Source organism: Schistocerca serialis, chromosome 4 (genome assembly GCF_023864345.2).
Source record: "Schistocerca serialis cubense isolate TAMUIC-IGC-003099 chromosome 4, iqSchSeri2.2, whole genome shotgun sequence".
NCBI lineage: Eukaryota > Metazoa > Arthropoda > Insecta > Orthoptera > Acrididae > Schistocerca > Schistocerca serialis.
Window position 1 is genome coordinate 457,399,535 of NC_064641.1, and position 20,618 is coordinate 457,420,152.

At 41.3% G+C, this 20,618-nt stretch overlaps 1 protein-coding gene across 1 annotated transcript in view; it reads left to right on the top strand.

Moving 5' to 3' along the window:
• Window positions 1-20,618, top strand: part of LOC126475099 (protein kinase C-binding protein NELL1-like) — a 980,737-nt gene that overhangs the window by 674,468 nt on the left and 285,651 nt on the right. The window contains exon 6 of the mRNA XM_050102677.1: window positions 20,090-20,218. Within this exon, the coding sequence (XP_049958634.1) occupies window positions 20,090-20,218 (129 nt within the window). The remainder of the gene's footprint in view (window positions 1-20,089; window positions 20,219-20,618) is intronic.

Genomic DNA, 20,618 nt, shown 5'->3' on the forward strand with positions numbered 1-20,618 from the left:
CTCAGTACAGCCGATAGATACACATAAAACAGAACTGAAAATTTACATTCCTAGCTTTCGGAACTTTGTTCCTTCATCAGGGAGGAGAGAGGGGAAAAAAAGGGAAGAAGGGAAAGTGGATTCAGTTACTCACAACCCAGGTTATGAAGCAACAGGGAAAGGTAAACAGGGAGGGTAGCAAGGATGGAGGCATGGTTGTCAGAGGGAAGCCAAAGATATTCTACTGTAAGTACTGTGCCAGCTTCAAACCAAAGAGGATGCATACAGAAGTAAAGAGGTATATAGTATAAAGATAAACACAACTATGTAGGATGAAAAGATGCGTGAATGGCTAAAGAGGAAAGGGAAAGAGGAGAAGACTGAAGAGTGAATGGGAGTGAGGTTGTTTAACGTAGGTTCAGTCCAGGGGGATGGCGGGATGAAAGGATGTGTTGGAGTGCAAGTTCCCATCTCCGCAGTTCAGAGGGACTGGTGTTGGGTGGGAGAAGCCAAATGGCACATACGGTGTAGCAGGTTCCTAGGTCCCTAGAATTATCCTGGAGGGCAAGCTCCGCTACTGGGTTTTGGGCATCTCCTAGGGGGACAGTTTGTCTGTGTCCGTTCATGCGCTCAGCCAGTTTGGTTGTTGTCATGCCGATGTAAAAGGCTGTGCAGTGCAGGCATGTCAGTTGATAAATGACATGTGTAGTTTCACACGTAGCCCTGCCTTGAATTGTGTATGTTTTACCAGTAGCGGGGCTGGAGTAGGTGGTTGTGGGGGGATGCATGGGGCAGGTTTTGCAGCGGGGTCGGTTACAGGGGTAGGAACCGCTGGGTAGAGAAGGTAGTGTGGGAATATTGTAGGGTTTAACAAGGATGTTATGGAGGTTAGGGGGGCGACGAAAGGCAACTCTGGGTGGTGTGGGGAGAATTTTGTCGAGGGATGATCTCATTTCAGGGGTTGACTTGAGAAAGTCATATCCCTGGCGGAGTAATTTGTTGATGTTTTCGAGGCCAGGATAATATTGGGTGACAAGGGGGATGCTTCTGTGTGGTCTGGGGGTAGGAACATTGTTGTTGGACGGGGAGGAATGTATTGCTCGGGAAATCTGTTTGTGGACAAGGTCTGCAGGATAGTTGCGGGAGAGGAAAGCACTGGTCAGGTTATTGGTGTAGTTGTTGAGGGATTCGTCACTGGAGCAGATACGTTTGCCACGAATACCTAGGCTGTAGGGAAGGGAGTGTTTGATGTGGAAAGGATGGCAGCTATCAAAGTGAAGGTACTGTTGTTTGTCTGTGGGTTTGATATGGACAGAGGTGTGGATGTGAGCTTCAACAAGATGAAGGTCAACATCCAGGAAGGTGGCTTGGGTTTTGGAGAAGGACCAGGTGAAATTCAGATTCGAAAAGGAGTTGAGGTTATGGAGGAAATTAAGGAGTGTTTCTTCACCATGAGTCCAGACCACAAAGATGTCATCTATAAACCTATACCAGGCCAGGGGAAGCAGCTGTTGGGTGTTCAGGAAAGCCTCCTCCATGCGGCCCATGAAGAGGTTGGCATAGGAGGGAGCCATCCTGGTTCCCATGGCCGTTCCCCTGATTTGTTTGTAGGTCTGGCCTTCAAAAGTGAAGTAATTATGGGTGAGGATGAAGTTGGTAAGTGTGATAAGGAACGAGGTTTTTGGAAGATCTTCGGGTGGGCGTTGGGAGAGGTAGTGCTCAAGGGCAGAGAGACCATGGGTATGTGGGATGTTTGTGTAAAGGGATGTAGCATCTATGGTGACAAGAAAGGTTTCAGGTGGGAGAGGAGTGGGAATGGATTTGAGGCGTTCTAGGAAGTGGTTTGTGTCTTTGATGTAGGATGGGAGTCTGCGGGTGATAGGTTGTAGGTGCTGGTCTACCAGAGCTGAGATACGTTCGGTTGGGGATTTGAAGCCTGCTACAATGGGACGGCCAGGATGGTTCTCTTTGTGGATTTTGGGTAATAGGTAGAAGGTAGGGGTACGTGGCTCAGGTGGAGTGAGTAAGTCTATGGAAGCCGTTGTGAGGCCTTGTGAGGGACCTTGGATTTTTAGGATTTTTTGCAGCTCAGTCTGGATGGAGGCTATCTCTGTTTTTGAGCTACGTGTGTTCTTTTTCCCCTGATCTGGACATACTTGCTTGGTCTGGTCAACTTTTCCGTATTTTTCTTATTTAGTAGTCTTCCTTTGGTATTGAACATTACCAACACAATTTCTTTCCTTCTCGTCCTTCCCTCCGTGTTTTACTCCTTCTTATGATTACTATTTCAACTTTAGTTATTTAATTTCCCTACCCACCAGTTACCCACTATGTACCCTAATCCTATACCACATTATTTACATTCATTCCGGAAACATGCATTCACCGTAGCCAAACTGCAATCCCACATACTTTTCCTCCAGTCCTGCTTAACCTTTGGAATTACCCCTAAAGGGCTTACCTTAAAAGTTCCCATCTCCGGGTGCAATTCCTCCTTCCACCAGTCTCTCCTGGACTTCCAGAACCTTCAATCCTTAGCCCTTACCCAACTTGTCCTGAATCTCTACACTACTTCATGTAACCACCACTCCCAACAGCTCCTATCTCTCTTCAAAGTCCTCCACCTCTCAAACCCTTGCTTGGAGAACACACTGAGGAACATCATCCTAGAAGCCAGCTGCAAACTTGAGTTCCATGCCACACACCACCTGAAAAAACTATCCACAGTGCTAGTGCAACACCTAAGAAGTGGGGTCCCGCTCCCTATCCCTCACAAACACCAACCACAACAGAACCTTCAACAAACCCCCCTCATAGCCAACAAACCTAGCCTAGCCACCCTACTCAATCTCCCCATCCCAGCACATACCCCACACAGACCAAATCTCAACTATAGCCACAGTCAAATGCCACATATCACCAGTCTCAATTCAGTCCTAAACCTCTCATCCAGATCCCTCTCTCCTCCAGAGACATCTGTTCTATCAAAAGGCTTAACCTTTAGCCCCACACCTAAATTCAACCACACTGCCCTGGTTAAAGATCTCCTCTCATTCACTCGGAACCTCAACTGGAAATATCACTTCACTACCCAAACACAGCCCCCAAGTACTAGACCCAGTGTTGAACCCTGTCTAGAACAGTTCCGACTGCCTTCTCAAAGGGATCCTCCTCCCCTCCCCCAAAACCATCCCTTGCAGACATTTCAGGAATTCCTCACATCCAGTGTTGCCTCCCAGTCCTTGAAGAACATCCCGACAACCCCCAACATCACCCCAGCTGAATCCCGTGCCATTAAGGAGCTGAAAATAGACCGCTCTATTGTCATCCTCCCGGCGGATAAAGGCTCCACAACTGTCGTACTTGACCGTGTGGAGTATGTGGCAGAAGGACTGCGTCAACTCTCTGACACCTCAACCTACAAAGCTGTTACCCAGGATCCCGTCCCCTCCATCCAGACTGAGCTGCAAAAAATCCTAAAAATCCAATGTCCCTCACAAGGCCTCACAATGGCTTCCATAGACTTACTCACTCCACCTGAGCCATGTACCCCTACCTTCTACCTATTATCCAAAATCCAGAAAGAGAACCATCCTGGCTGTCCCATTGTAGCAGGCTTCAAATCCCCAACCGAACGTATCTCAGCTCTGGTAGACCAGCACCTACAACCTATCACCCGCAGACTCCCATCCTACATCAAAGACACAAACCACTTCCTAGAACGCCTCAAATCCATTCCAACTCCTCTCCCACCTGAAACCTTTCTTGTCACCATAGATGCTACATCCCTTTACACAAACATCCCACATACCCATGGTCTCTCTGCCCTTGAGCACTACCTCTCCCAACACCCACCCGAAGATCTTCCAAAAACCTCGTTCCTTATCACACTTACCAACTTCATCCTCACCCATAATTACTTCACTTTTGAAGGCCAGACCTACAAACAAATCAGGGGAACGGCCATGGGAACCAGGATGGCTCCCTCCTATGCCAACCTCTTCATGGGCCGCATGGAGGAGGCTTTCCTGAACACCCAACAGCTGCTTCCCCTGGCCTGGTATAGGTTTATAGATGACGTCTTTGTGGTCTGGACTCATGGTGAAGAAACACTCCTTAATTTCCTCCATAACCTCAACTCCTTTTCGAATCTGAATTTCACCTGGTCCTTCTCCAAAACCCAAGCCACCTTCCTGGATGTTGACCTTCATCTTGTTGAAGCTCACATCCACACCTCTGTCCATATCAAACCCACAAACAAACAACAGTACCTTCACTTTGATAGCTGCCATCCTTTCCACATCAAACACTCCCTTCGCTACAGCCTAGGTATTCGTGGCAAACGTATCTGCTCCAGTGACGAATCCCTCAACAACTACACCAATAACCTGACCAGTGCTTTCCTCTCCCGCAACTATCCTGCAGACCTTGTCCACAAACAGATTTCCCGAGCAATACATTCCTCCCCGTCCAACAACAATGTTCCTACCCCCAGACCACACAGAAGCATCCCCCTTGTCACCCAATATTATCCTGGCCTCGAAAACATCAACAAATTACTCCGCCAGGGATATGATTTTCTCAAGTCAACCCCTGAAATGAGATCATCCCTTGACAAAATTCTCCCCACACCACCCAGAGTTGCCTTTCGTTGCCCCCCTAACCTCCGTAACATCCTTGTTAAACCCTACAATATTCCCACACTACCTTCTCTACCCAGCGGTTCCTACCCCTGTAACCGACCCCGCTGCAAAACCTGCCCCATGCATCCCCCCACAACCACCTACTCCAGCCCCGCTACTGGTAAAACATACACAATTCAAGGCAGGGCTATGTGTGAAACTACACATGTCATTTATCAACTGACATGCCTGCACTGCACAGCCTTTTACATCGGCATGACAACAACCAAACTGGCTGAGTGCATGAACGGACACAGACGAACTGTCCGCCTAGGATATGCCCAATACCCAGTAGTGGAGCATGCCCTCCAGCATAATTCTTGGGACCTAGGAACCTGCTACACCGTATGTGCCATTTGGCTTCTCCCACCCAACACCAGTCCCTCTGAACTGTGGAGATGGGAACTTGCACTCCAACACATCCTTTCATCCCGCCATCCCCCTGGACTGAACCTACGTTAAACAACCTCACTCCCATTCACTCTTCAGTCTTCTCCTCTTTCCCTTTCCTCTTTAGCCATTCACGCATCTTTTCATCCTACATAGTTGTGTTTATCTTTATACTATATACCTCTTTACTTCTGTATGCATCCTCTTTGGTTTGAAGCTGGCACAGTACTTACAGTAGAATATCTTTGGCTTCCCTCTGACAACCATGCCTCCATCCTTGCTACCCTCCCTGTTTACCTTTCCCTGTTGCTTCATAACCTGGGTTGTGAGTAACTGAATCCACTTTCCCTTCTTCCCTTTTTTTCCCCTCTCTCCTCCCTGATGAAGGAACAAAGTTCTGAAAGCTAGGAATGTAAATTTTCAGTTCTGTTTTATGTGTATCTATCGGCTGTACTGAGCTGAGGTAAGTATTGGGCAGCCCCTCTATCTCTTTGTTAGTATTTGTTTCACATCTTATATGAGATTTTCCATTAATCATTTAAATGATCCAATTACCATTTTACCCCACCCCTGATACTGAGTCTTGCCCTAACAATCTCACATGCAGCTTTAATTTCTATCTCAGTGGCTGTGGGTTTCTTGTCTTTTGCAACACACACTCCACCTCCATTTTGCATTAGTCTATCCTTTTAATATATTTCTAAATTTTGCCCAAACATCTCACTGCTATCAGCTTCAGATTTTCATTAGCTTTCTTTATGTAGTATTATGTGAGGTTCACTGCTTTTCAGGAGTGCCTCGAACTCTGGCACTTTTTTGTGAATGCATCAACAGTTAGCTACTAGGATTTGAATACTCTCAGTGTGGGGGATATTCCTTTGGATTTTACATTAATGCTCTTGGGTCTCTTACAGCTGCTGTTAGACTGGATGGAGAGTTGCCTAATTTAAAAAAAAACCTTTGTGTGCACCCAGCACACAATCAGCTATCTGTGCAGCTACCTCTGATATATAGTGCACATCTGACACATTTAGGGGGACCCTACAGTTGGTGCAAGTCCAGGAAGCTGTAGCCTACCTTCAGAGTCTCCAGTTCACTTCTTCCACTCAATTCAGAAACCGTCGGCCACAATCAGTTCTGGGGACAATGCAGGATATTGTGAGATTTTTTGAAACTTCATGCACAAGGTTGATGTTGCTGTTGTTGATGAAGAAGAAGAAGAAGAAGAAGAAGAAGAAGAAGTTGATGATGATGATTAAGAAGAAAAAAAGAGAATCATACTGTGTAAGACAGCTTTTTATAGTTGAATCTACAGTACCATCAGATAGAACATTGATTAGTTTTCTTGCCCACCCTCAGAACAGAATAATTTTGTTGCCAGAGGGGTGTGGCACTAGGCATCCCTCAACACCAGTTCTGAGGAATACGAGGAAGTATGTGACTTTTGTGCTTCAAGGCAGTTTTTGACACAAATTGCCTGCTGTATCGGTAGGTTTGATATTAACTGTAAACTATCGTCACACTCCACAATGCACTATATTTCAAAACAAAACAACAGAGGTTTAAGAGGTGCAAGAGATACCTCTTGCATCCTCCAGTGTTTTCTTTTAAAATGGGCATGGCATCTCCTGAAGGACAAACTGTCATTGACACAAGACCACAGTCATTATATAGTGTGCTGTGGAGCTTGATGATACTTTACAGTTGATGTCATCCTCCCAAATTTGCTGGGTATCAAACCTATTGATGCATCATGCATTTCATATCAAAAATGAACTTGAAACACAAAAATGACATACTTGCTCATATCCCTCAGAACTTATGTTGATGCATGCCTGTTGCCACTCCCCTCTGGCAACAAAACAATTCCATTCTGAGGGTGGATCAGAAGACTAATCAGTAGTAGGCATGACATTCTAGCTGATCAATGTACTGTAGAATGAACTGAATGATTCTCTTTTCTTCTTATTAATTATCATTATCATCATTATCATGCTCCTTTTTATTCTGGCAGTCTTGCTAACTAGAAGTCAGAATTAATTCCCAATCTACATAGAATGATATGGAGTCTTGTAAATGTTCTTGTTATACTATGTCATCATCACCACTGTCATTTTTACCATACTCAATTGACATCCAGGTTTAATGCAATGCATTGTGGTTGTATGTATCACTATTCACTAATCAATGCATAATACAGGCTAACATAAGCTTAAGGCACATACTATGTTTTGTAAGGTTTTACTTTTGTATTTCACAGTTGGTGGGTTTTCAGGGTTCAGTTAAACTGATGATTCAATTCCAGTGCTCAATATTTCAACAACTGACCAAGTTGACTTCATCAGCTGCTGTGGGCTATTGAACTTCAACCAGACCATTTCATTAGAATACGGGCACTGGCTGCATGTAACACAACTGCTTAGATCACCTATATAAGGCAACTAGGTCAGTAGTGAAAAGAGTGTGCACAAAATTGGATAGCGAAAACATACAATCTGTTTTGATGATTTTCATTTTCAGTACTGACACATCACCAACACTCCATCTTTCATAGTTGAAAGTCGGTGACCCACCACACAATCCTCTTAACAGTCTGTCTCCACTTTTCCTGGTCTTCTGTATCTCGGAGAAACTGGCTCATGTTTGGTATGTCTTCCCCTTTATTTGGTGTATCCATCATCTCAGTGGTGTTCCCTTCAATCTTCTCCCTTTGACTTTTCCTTGGATGGACATCTTTTTCAATTTATCATGCTGTCACCGAATTATGTGACCAAACAACTGCAGGATTCGCTGGAAACACTTTCTGAGCAACCTCTTCTCCACCCTGTCTTTTTGAAGGATTGATTTGTTGGTCCATTTGGTTGGTTGGTTGTTTTGGGGAAGGAGAGCAGATAGTGAGGTCATCGGTCTCATCGGATTAGGGAAGGAGGGGGAAGGAAGTTGGCCATGCCCTTTGAAAGGAACCATCCCGGCATTTGCCTGGAGCGATTTAGGGAAATCACGGAAAACCTAAATCAGCATGGCTGGATGCGGGATTTAACCGTCGTCCTCCCGAATGCGAGTCCAGTGTCTAACCACTGTGCCACCTCGCTCGGTTGTTAGTCCATTTGTCCATCCATGATATTCTCAGCAACCTCCTTTATGTCCACATCTTAAAGCACCAATTCTTTTGTGGTCTTCTTCAGTTATTGTCATATTTCAGTGCCGTAAAGGAAAACTAGAAAGACTAGATATGTCAGCACTCTCAGTTTAGTATGTCGAGTTAGGTCTCAGTCTTTCCAAATTACTGTCAGCTTCAACGTTGCCTCCCTACCCAGAAAAATCCTGTGCAGAGTTTCTTCATACTCTGATAGTACATCAGCAGCTGGTAGTGACTCCTCTCTGTCAGTTATCGTGATCTTGGTCTTTCCTTTTTAACTGACAATCCAAGTTTTTTGCTACCTCTCTTAACTCTATCCAATAATTCCTTCATTTCCTCTTGTGATGCTGTGCACAGTGTTGTGTCATCAGCAAATCTAACATTATTGATTCTTCATCCTCCAATTCAGATCCCACCAGTCCAGCCATGATGACTTTTTCTCATAACATATTCTCCGTAGATGTTAAATAGAACCAGTCGTAGAATGTGCCCCTGTCTAACTCCTTTACATTGTTCAAAAGGACTTGAAATAGTTTTATTTAGTCTGATTATTGCTTTACTATCAGAGTAGAGATTTATGATAAGGCCAATAAGACGGTCAGGAATGCCCATTTCAGATAGTATGTTCCAAAGTTATTTCTAGTGAAAAGCCTTGCTATAGTCCATGGAACAAAGAACTAATGGGGTATTGAATTCTCGACATTTTTCGGTTAGCTGTCTGACATTGAGGATCTGCTCTCATGTTCCTTTATTATGCAAAAATTGGTCAGCAGCTACTTCTGTGTTGGTTAGAGGTATGTCATCTTCATCTTCTATAACCCATGTTATTTGTTTGAAGGATGCTGTTAGTTTCTTTATTTCATTGAAATGCACATTGTAGTCCCACAGTTTCTCAGTTCTCTCTTATGTTTCACTGATGGAATTTTTGTCTCTTCTACAGCTTCTCTGTATAAATGTCAATAATTTGCAGTACTGCTGAGTTCCCTGTAATCCTCTCATCTTCAGTACTTTCCTGTCCTCAATGATTTGTATGGTTTCAATAGTACACCAGTTATTTTTATTCTCCACCTTTCTGCTATCCTTAACTACTTCCTCACCTCTCCTTCAGCAAATGCCATTTCCCTGCAGATCGGTTGAAAGTGTTTCTTGGACTTGATTACTGAAAATTTCAATTTCAGCATTTTTCTCTAATCTTCTCACATTTGGAGGTGTCCTTTCCTTTTTTACAGTTTCATTCTCAGTTAAAGATATAGAAGCTAATGGTCAGAACCATGGTCAGCACCAGAAAGAGTCTTAATGTTTTTAACTGACTATGTCTATTGCAAGCCGATTAGTGAATAGTCTATCTGATTATGGTATGTTCCAACTGGTGAGGTCCAGGTGAAAAGTCCTCATGGATGGTGTTGGAAGCAGGTGTTGGTTATAATGAACTTATTTTCCTGACAAAACTGAATCAGGTGACCTCCATGATCATTTCTTTTGCCTAAACCATGGCAGCTAAGTACTTCATTTGATGAGTCCCACTTCCCTACCTTAGCATTAAAATCTCTTTGCACTGAGGTAACTTCCCTTTTTGGGTACTGTAGGCAGTTGGGAAGAGACTCATAAAATTCATCTAACACTTCATCATCAGCCTTTGAAGTTGGTGCAGATTTCTGTATTACATTTAGCTTGCAGTGTCTAGTGTTGAATTTCACTAGTATTATTTGGTTGCTGATAGGCTTGTATGCACTCGTTACAGCATTCCATCACTTGTGTACTAACAAGGCAACACCGTTGATGCAGTTATCTGATATACCAGAAAAATATTCTGTTACCTGTTTTGAAGCACCCAGTGCCTTTCCAATCAGTCTCTGCTAATCCTAATATGCCGATTTTAGTTTGCTGGCATTCTCTTTCCACAATCTGTAGCTTTCCAATATGGCATAATCCTCATACATTCCAGGTCATAATCTTGTGTAAATTCCTCTGGAGGTTCATAGTTTTTCTTGCAGTTGTACAGATATAGAGTGATGCCTTGAGTATTTACAAGATAAATGGCTATGCAAATGAGGTCTTTGCCACAATGCAAACTTAACTAAATCAAAAACTTTTTTCATGTAATTTAGCCAAGACATGTGAAACTGTATGACACTAATGGAAACAGAACTGGTTGTGTAGTGGATATGAAGTTACTAATATAGGTAATAAAAGCATACTATGAAAGGGACTTTTGAGGACAGTGTTTGAAGGGCATCACTTCCTAATCACTTCACAGAAGTTTTTCTGTAAATTAAAAACATTGTAGGACTGCAGAAGTGAAAGAGGGGTTTCACAGATGTCAAACAGATATAGACAATGGGTGCAATGGGTGCAGAATCACTGATTGAGTGCTAAATAAGACTAAAGAGGCCGAAGTGAAAGAGGGGTTTCACAGATGTCAAACAGATATAGACAATGGGTGCAATGGGTGCAGAATCACTGATTGAGTGCTAAATAAGACTAAAGAGGCCCACTTCGAACAGCATAGTCACAGAACTAGTACTGGAAGAACTCATAGGGAAGGAAAGCACATTGCCTCAATATGTAGTGATGGAAAGATTGCAGAGCTGGTCCTGCTTGAGGTAGAAGGTGTAAGATAGAGTCAGTGGTGTGGTAATAAGGTAATGAAGGCAGTAAAGAATGACAAAAAATTACTGGATAGCAGCCAATTGCAGTTGCCCACCAGTGCTAAAATGAAGAGCCGCAGAATGGGCAGTTGTGATCTTTCTTTCTCAGTAGTTAAGAGACTCATCATTAGATTTATTGTTTTCCACTTAAGACTTTTGATAGCAGCCAATATGGATGTTTGGAACGTAATGTCTGTCAATGTGGTGCTGGGAGTTGGAGCTTTTCTATCTTTTTTTAATGCACTGGCAAGTGTTGATGATGGTACCAAATGATTGAGGTAAGGCTTTAGCCTGTCAGAGTGTACAATTACGGCACAGTCTGCTATTGTAGTTCAGCATCATAGGTGATATGAGCTACAAAATCTGGTATGGTCTCTCATAAGAGAGGGAGAACTTCTTCATTTTTTCCTTTTTCAGCACAAGATTTATCACCAAATCCCATTGTAGGTGGTAAAGTGGCATCTTTATTACCCATCTTTATCTGCTGAGCAGTTGTCTTGGGATTGTTTCATTGCATTTTTCTCATAATTATATGTCTTTTAACTAGCCCTTCAACTTCACCTGAATATCTAACCATTGACAACTTTAATACTTCAAAATAAGAGCTCATCTTTTGTGCATACACAATATCATGAGAAGTTTGTCAAGATGACTGATGAGTCTAGGTGTTATAGGCAGACACAACGTAAAGTGAGTACTTATCCCAATCATAATGAGTGTTGTTTAGATAATAAGAATGTGTCTTACTGGTGGACTTGGTCTCAAGTTCAATTCTCCCATTCACTTTGGGATGAAACCTAGCAGTTTACAGATTTGTATGAATAATGAAGACATAGAATTTGTCCCTTCATCTGTCAGTATTGCATCAGAACTTCCAAACGGTAAGAACAAATGTGTAACAAAAGCTTTTACTATCATCTCTGCTATCATGTCAGCAATCAGCTCCAAAGCTAGATAAAATAAGGAATGATCAATATTTAATAATATATACTTGTTTTCTTGATCTGTCAATGGAAATGGTTCTAAGATGCCCAAAGGCACTATATCAAAAGATCTGGAGACCTCAGATAGTGTTTGCAGCAGAGTTCAAGCACATCTTTCCAGGCTAGTGACAGACTTCATAATCATGCTCACTCAGCTTTAAATCCCTTTGCATGAGTCAACTACTTGGATGTTTTAAATTTTAGAGCAACAATAAGACAGCAGGATCCATTACTATTGTGAATGACTACTGTTTTGAAATAGTATACGCCAAACACCAGAGCCGACAACTCTTTATCAGTTGTGCTGTGCTTAATTTCTGTTTTGTGGAGCTAACCTAATGCATAATCAGTTAGTCTCTTACTCCTGACTCAAAACACAATGTATGGTGTAATCACTAGCATCACAGGACAGGATAAATGGGTTTTCAAAGTCCAGATAAATTAACAGAAGAGATTTTGTCAGAACACCTTTAATTTGTTTCATTATTGCTTCACATTCTGTGGTCGAGTTAAAATTCACCCCTTTTTTCAGCAATTTTATTAAAAGCTTCTGACAGTGGCATGATCTTCCATAAATCTATGGTAGTGATTAGCAGCAAGAGAACTGATTTTAATTCTTTAATATGTTTTGATTTGAGAAAGTTTTTAACCGCTTCTGTGAGATGTGGATCTGGTTTTATGCAACCAGAACTTACAATGTGGTCCATGTTCTACTGTCTTGTAAATGTGGCTGTATGCTTCTCAGCCATTCAGAGTATTTCTCTATTGTCTGCAAAAAGACAATGATATCCCAAATAAATGCTGGGTTTAAATCCAACCATTAATAAATCTGTAAACTGCTGAAAAGTATCAGGTGCATTTCTCAAACCAAAGGGCATTCTAAGGAACTCATACAGTTAAACTTGGTGTCCTGCAGCACACCTGGAATTTCTTAATAGCTTGACTTCATAGCTAGGGTGGTTATACAGTTCACAGTTTGTGTGTTGACACAAAGGCAGTAAGTTTTCTCACCATAAATGATTTTCTAAGTATGATAACAAGAGATAATGCCCAAGGGCTAGAGAGAGGGTGAATTGTCCCAGTGTCATAAGTGCTGTCGAATGCTTTCCTTCATGACTGACTGTAGATGATACAGAATTAAGTAGCGATTTTGTGCTACTGGACTTGCTTTTTGTGTCAGAATTTCATGCTGTGTTAAATCTGTTGCTGATAAATACTGTCTATCCTCACACAGCCACATGAATTATTCCAATAATTAATATAACAGGTTTCTGCCTGAGCCTGATAAATGCAATAACTTTTCTTCCAAGTCAATTCTAAGGGGTGGAGTGATGCACATACTTCTTGGCTCAGCAACATCTTTTGACTCTTTGTGGGATGCTTTTTGTGTCGTTTCAGATTTTCCAGAAACTTAGTTTCTCCTGTCTGAGACTACTGAATATCAGTGGCTGCTATTTATTGTATACTGGCCAGTACTGTCCCACATGCAACTGTAACGTCTCATTTTCCAAAGTTATCTAAACACAGGAGGACACACAGCTCTCCATTTATGTTTTTAGCCTTACAAAGGCGTTTCTTGTGTGCACCTGGAGACAGTTTAGAACTTTATTTCAGTTGAGAAGATCAGCCAGATAGATAGTTCAGTATGCTATCAGATTACAGTTGCCATCCAGAGAACTCTCTCCATTCCTTACGTATGATTTCAAGGGCACTGGCTTTCAACACTAAGATATGTAGTTTTGCATAATACTGCAGATTAGGTCTTTTTCTGTGAGATACTCTTGTCTATGCAGTGGTGTCACTGCCAGACTGGTACATTGCATCACCAAATTGGACAGTTTGATTCTAAAAGTCAACAATGCCATGCAAGTGGTGCAAGGAATCATTCCAGAGAATGATGTCAAAGTCCTGTCTCCTTTTTCTGAGTACCTCCGTCTCAAAAGTGTATTTCCTTGTACCAGTCTGTAGCTGAACACAGCATGGAATTTGGTTTGGTTTGCTTACAGGAGCCATGTAAAAAATTTATAACACATTTACAATGATTTTTGCACTAATAAATAATAGCACTAAAACAAATAATAACACTATAAGGATATTTCTTGGAGTATGTAACACATTGTATCCAGCTCAAATTTCCAGTTTGTCCTGCATTATTTCATCCACTGAGTAATAACATTTCAGTGTCAGTGCCTCATATAGCTTTCTTTCAAGTGGACCTAAATTCATCTGCATTAACTTGTTCCCTTTTAATTTATTACATATTTTCGTTCCCATGTATTGAGGTTCCTGGGCATACAGTTTGAGGCAGTAGGTGGTGAGCATAAAATTTTCTTTGTTTCTAGCATCATGTGACTGGAAAAACTGGTTTCTCTCAAGTAATTTGTACCTGATGTACAAAAATATAATAATCTCATATGTGTATAGGGATTGCAGAGTTAATATTTTAAGTTTTCTAAATAATGGATGACATGTTCCTTTATCATTTGCAGTGCACGTATGTTGAATGATATTTTTACTGTATTTTTGGTATCTGTACTACATTTGTTGAATTATCCCAACATTCTATGAAAGGATTAATAGTCTCTGTCCACAGTCCACTAATGCAACAGAGAGGTGGCTTCAGACCCTGCTTCTTGCCAGGGAGGAGGAAGTGTGGAGGGGGGGGGGGGGGAGGGGGGGAGGGAGGAGGGGGGATTCCTGCTTTCTGCAATCACATTTACCATCTCTGTTGACTCAAGAAAACTAACTGGGTTGACTGACTGTAATGGGAGCTTGGTGTCGTAATGACACCATCTCCTCTGCCATTTCCCGGTCCATATCTCCTCAAGACCCTTGAAATCCTCCCTGGCCTCAGCCTTTCCTATTTCATGATTGGCTGCAGTTGGCACTTAATTGGTTAATTTTTCTACAGTAGGTACTCCTAGGAGCCCAGCACTTATTAGCAGTGGGACCTGACCACATGAAATGCCCAGTTCATCTCTGTGAATAATTGTCCACCATCAAAATAGAAACTCACACTTTTTTGTTGAAGTACCTGTCAGATAACCACCTGTTCATCTCCTCCAATCTGCTGGCTTTATGCAGAGATTTGAGTGATATCACATACATTTGAGCATGTCTTGACAACTTCAGATGTGTAACATTTAACTGAAACTCTTTAGGCCATCAAAACATTCAGCCAGCATGACAAACATTTTGCAGGAATGCGACCACATTTTCGGAGTATTTGCTGAAAATGGAGAGATGAAGGTAACTGCAGCAGAACTATTTACTGTGCTGAGCTGCAGTACAAGTAAAGGTCTACCTTCGTGTCCCACAGTGTCTTCAAGGACCTAACCAGACAGTTAGTTTCCACTGACCCACAGTTCTGGGTGACTTTCCCAAAATCTACAATCTTTTCTAGACCTCTCCAGTTCTTTTCCTTCACCCCTCTTCCTTTCCCTTCAACCCTTCTGCCACTGGCTCCAAAAGCTTGCATAATTATAATCTTCTTTTATGTGCAAGTTCTGCCATTGCTTGGTGAGTAGATTTTTTTATCCATTCAATTATATTATGCTACTCACTTCTGCACTACCATTCATATGCCTAGTGGGCATTTATCCACTCAAAATTGAAAAACAATTTACTTACAATGAAGCAAATCAATATAAATAAATGAAAATTTATGCAGCACCTGGAAGTAAAGAACAGTTCTCTTCTCTGGTGTTCGCTATGTCCTCAATATCCTCAGGGGATGGGTGGTAGCTGCAAAGCATTGCTTCCAGGTCACAAGACATGTTGTGCAGTGATGTCAATGTGACAAGACATGAATGGCCCAAGATGAGAAACACAGCTCTGCATGGTAGCCAATGGGCAGCACGAGTCAGTGTGGTGAGACAGGATGGCCCCGATAGTGGCACAGCACAGGGCGCAGGGTGGCAGATGAACTGCACAGCTGTTGTCAGGCACCATCCCCACAGTTATCATGAGTGAATGGTGTTGGGCAGTTGGGAAGGTCACAGCAAGGTAAGGGCAAACAATTCGTCCCCAGACAGGATTGGCTGTGGGCTAGACTCTGCTGACATAGTGACACGCACCAACACAACACTAGGCATCTCTGGCAGTGCCAATTCTTCCCTGCCCTGGGTAATTCATGACAAAGCTCACCATGAAAAAACAGCAGCCTCCTTTGCAAACTGATTGGTGGGGTCTCTCAATTCTGACTCCAGTTTATAAGGTGCAGAGTGGTGCTTTAAAAGTAAATATTTGCAGTATACTCCAGCGTATGGAATACAGTTGGGCAGAGTATGTGTTTGTAGAACAGACCAATGGTCAGTCAATGTAATCATGGCAGGTGTTGTTTGATAATGAAATAAAATCCAAGAAAATGAGAGAGAGAGAGAGAGAGAGTGAGAGAGAGAGAGGGGGGGGGGGGGGGGGAAGATGTCATGCTGAGTGCTGAGCTGAGGCCCAGAACTAGAGAGACCATGTGTCTGTTGAGTGATACTCCAACAATGTGTCATAACGCACACATGATTTTTCTCCCACTCTCCACAATGGCTGTTCTGGTAATGAATGTGGACTTGTCAATAAGGAGATTACCAGAACAAACAACTTTATGCTGAGGTGATGACTCTACTCACCACATAGGTGATGAGAGTTGGTATGTGGGTACTGACAGAGAAAACTGAAATAGCCAAAAATATTATAAATTTATTGTCTACCTATACAAATAAGTAAAAAATGTAAATGTTTGTTTGTACAAAATCATAAATCTTTGAAAGTTCTTCACCAATTGCTTTGAAATTTCGATACAATGTTGCATTTGAATATGCATGTGCTTTTACCTTCCTAAGATGTTTTTCCCACTTAGATCCCAATCCCTTTGGGATGCTTCTTAATTTCTAATATATTTATCTGTGTTCGTGTGTGTGTGTATGTGTGTGTGTGTGTGTGTGTGTATGTGTGTGTGTGTGTGTGTGTGTGTGTGTGTGTGTGCGTGTTTGTATACGTGTTTGTGTGTGTGTTTGGAGATTTACAATTTTGAACAAAGAACATGAGACTTTTGCTAGCACCTTTATGCCATATATATAAAATATGTGTATTTGAATGCAATTTTATGTCAGAATTTCAAAGCAGATGGTGAAGAACTTTTGGAGATTTACGGTTTTGTACAAACAAGCATTTACATCTATATAAAAATCTTAAATCTCCCAAAATTCTTCGCCTATTGCTTTGAAATTTTGATACTATGCTGCACTCAAATATGTGCGAGTTCTTATATACCTATTTTTTAAATATACATATATATAAAAATAAATATGTGATATATAAATGGGAAACATTATTACCAAAAATCTCAAAAAGTTCTCAACAGAAAATTTTTGTACACTGCTTTAATGAACATTTGCATAGACATAGGTAATATATTTTTAATATATGTAGGGTGTCCCACAACTGTTGTGACAAACTTTGAGGGGCTGTAGAGCGTACCTTGAACAGATCAAGGAACCTGTGTCTGGAAACATCATCCAATCATGCTATAGAATGTTGAAGTTATATGTGCCAGCACCTCTCACTAGGCCACCCCTTTGGCAGCAAATGTGACTTTGTATGCAGACTGTCTCGCAATGTTATTTGTTATTCAGTGATTGCAACTGTTTGCCACAAATGCCAGTGGAGAATATGGAGCTCGCTGCTATGTAGAAAAGCGTTGTCTCCCATGAATGTGATGCTCTGGTTTGTCAGTGGATGATAGTAGCAAAGTTGTATATATGGCTTATCACCATATGTGTTCTTTCTGTTTTCTGTGTTGTCCATTTAACCAGAATGAGACACAGCAGTACCTGGCTGGGAATAGCTAGTTAATAATAAAAATTTCCAATAACCTCTATACTGGTGAGGTAATCTCTACACTTCCAAGATGTACAACAATCGCCCTGTCAGATGGATCTACATTGCTTTTGATGCCTGCAGCATCACTGTTTTTTTGTAGTTAAGTTTAAATCAGCCCAAGTATCATTGACATAAAATACTGGTCTACCATCATCCCTTAATCCACATATCTTTTGCAAATAGTGTGTTGCCGTCTTTACAATACTGTCTTTTTATATTAATAATTTTCTTCCTAACATGTTTTTTTCCAACTAGGCCCCAATCCCTTTGGAATGCATCTTAATTTTGTGTCTTCCAACAGGAAATTAATATATGCCTCGAGAAGAGGCAGAAGCTTGGGACTTCTAAGAACAACTTTTGGTCTCGCATAAAAATCTACAGTCTCCTTTATTAGATGACAGTTGAAATTATCAACATGTACATTACTATCTTATGTGTGATTCCATTTCTTTCTGGGAGTTGGCAAGAAACTGTTTTTGTCATTACAGCCATGAACTTAATTTCTTTCCTGTTGAAGTGTTTTCTGGAAAATGTCAGAATACTTTGCAATCAAGACAGTTGGCTTCATTATAAGGCCAAAATGATACTGCTTTCTGGCTTTGTCATAACAGCACTTACTAATTTGTTCTATTAAACATTTTTAAACACCATAGATTGTCTTTCCATGTGACATTTTTGATGATATAATCCCTTATCATTATACTGCCAAAAACCAAAATGTGGATCACAACAGCACAATGCTACAGACTGTGCTCTCTCGATGAGATGACTGATGTGCACAGCTAGGAATTTGCTGTATGTGCTACAGATGAACATGGGGCACTTTCCCCTTTCTGTGTCTCTTGTCACTTTGAAACTAGATACTGGGATCTGGAACAGTATTTGGCTGTGCAACATTTTGTAGTCTCCAGCCAACAGTGCAATATGATTCTTTCTTCCTATGGTATGAGATTATATGAAGAGGTAGAGGAACATGAGTAATTCAGAAGCGAAGAAATTAAAATAAGGAAAGAAACACTATGGAAAACAAGGAAAGAAAAAAATATACATTTGACATTCAATGGACAGAAGCTCGAATATGGGTTGTTGGCTCTTGCAAGTAGTGCTCAAGTGCCGTATTAGATCATGAGGAAGTTGATTTTGCTAACAGCTTGAGGATTGTTGCTATACCATTATTTCCACTAAATCTATTTTTCATGCCATCAATCTTGAGTGCTTCAATAAATAATCTTTGTGAAATATGTAAGAGTAACAGATGAAAAATGTGAGTCATCCGTAAGGTTGTTACCCTGCATTGTCAAATCACTTTTGTCGAAGACAGGCATATGGCTTTACATTCAGTTTGGTACACAGTTTTATTGTATTGCAAATATATTCAACCCAGCAAATGTTCACCTGGTGGACAAACATTTAACTCTAGAGTTATTAAAATAACTTTATCAACAATTTAGGAAAAAATAGATTGCTACTTGCAATAAAGACAACGTGCTAAGTTGTAGACTGGCACAATTGAAAGACACACATAAGCTTTTAGCCCCAACCTTCATTGGAAAAAGAGAATCACACTCTTTTCATTCACACAAGCAAGCAAACCTCATGCACACATGGCCATCAACTCTGCCATCTCGGGCCACAATGGGGCTGTCACATGGGATTGTAGCACGAATCTGGAGGTTGCATGTAGTGGGAAGGGGAAGGGAAGGGGAAGGGAAGGGGAAGGGAAGGGGAAGGGGAAGGGATGGCACTATGCAGGTAAGGGAAGAGCAGTGCTGTCTGGTGGAGTATGCAGGGACTAGAATGCTAACAGGCACAGCAACAGGAGGCACCATCCGCCAATGCAGCCACCCATGTTTTCCCATTCCTCTCTTGCTTCACTCCACTGTTCCCCACCTCCCTGCCCCACAACCTCCTGATGCTGTGCCTGTTGGCATTCTAGTCCCTGCACACTCCAGTGGACAGCACTCCTCTTCTTCCACCCACACACTCCTATTCCTTTTCCTTCCCCTTCCTCATCACTTCCAGATTGCTGTTACCATCCCACCTGATAATTGCATTCTGGCCCAAGCTGTCAGAGTTGATGGTCATGTAAGCGTGACCTGTGGCTGCCTGTGTGAAGGAATGGTGTGTGTTTTTCTTTTTCTGGCAAAGGCTTGTGGTCTGCAATATAGCATGTTATCTTTATGGTAAGTTTCCATTAAGATAACTTTATTATAGATGTCAATAAGATATGGTAATGGTCAATAACCAGAAAGAAAAAGGACACTTTGCATCTGATTCCATTAATTAATAGTTTTTAGTTTTCATTAATTTTACATGTTTGTTAAGTGGTGACGATACCCATTTTTATTTTTGTTTAAAGTAGCATTTTTCTCCTAAGCATGACATTTGTTACAGCTCATTGCAGCAGAAGAACGAATAAGTAAAGTTGAATCATGTGATTGCTACAAGTCATGCCGTGTCAATGGGTCAATACATACAGATGGTGCATCTTGGCAACATGATTGTGAAATTTGTTCCTGCGTGGTAAATTTCTTATTTTCTCTCTGTCTTTTAAAATAAGAAATTAAGGTATAAAGTCATGTATGAATTTGTATTGAATCCCTCAAACATTTCCACTATTTTTGTTTGACATGAGTTATTGAGCATTCTGATGCGAGTCCACTGTTCACTGTTTCATGCTTATTGATTTTTTTTCACATTTAAATATTTCATTCCCTGTGTTAAGAGGTAAGTGAAAAACATTACCCAAGTTTTTATTTTGTAACTGTTAATGATAAAAGTAATAATAATAAAGAAAGTATTACTCAGTTGTGATATTTTGGCTTCCATTGAAGTTTCAGCATCTTGATACACTGTGTAAAGAAAATACATACAGATAAAAATCATCAGGAATTAGTCATGTAGTGTAACTGTATGGTTACTA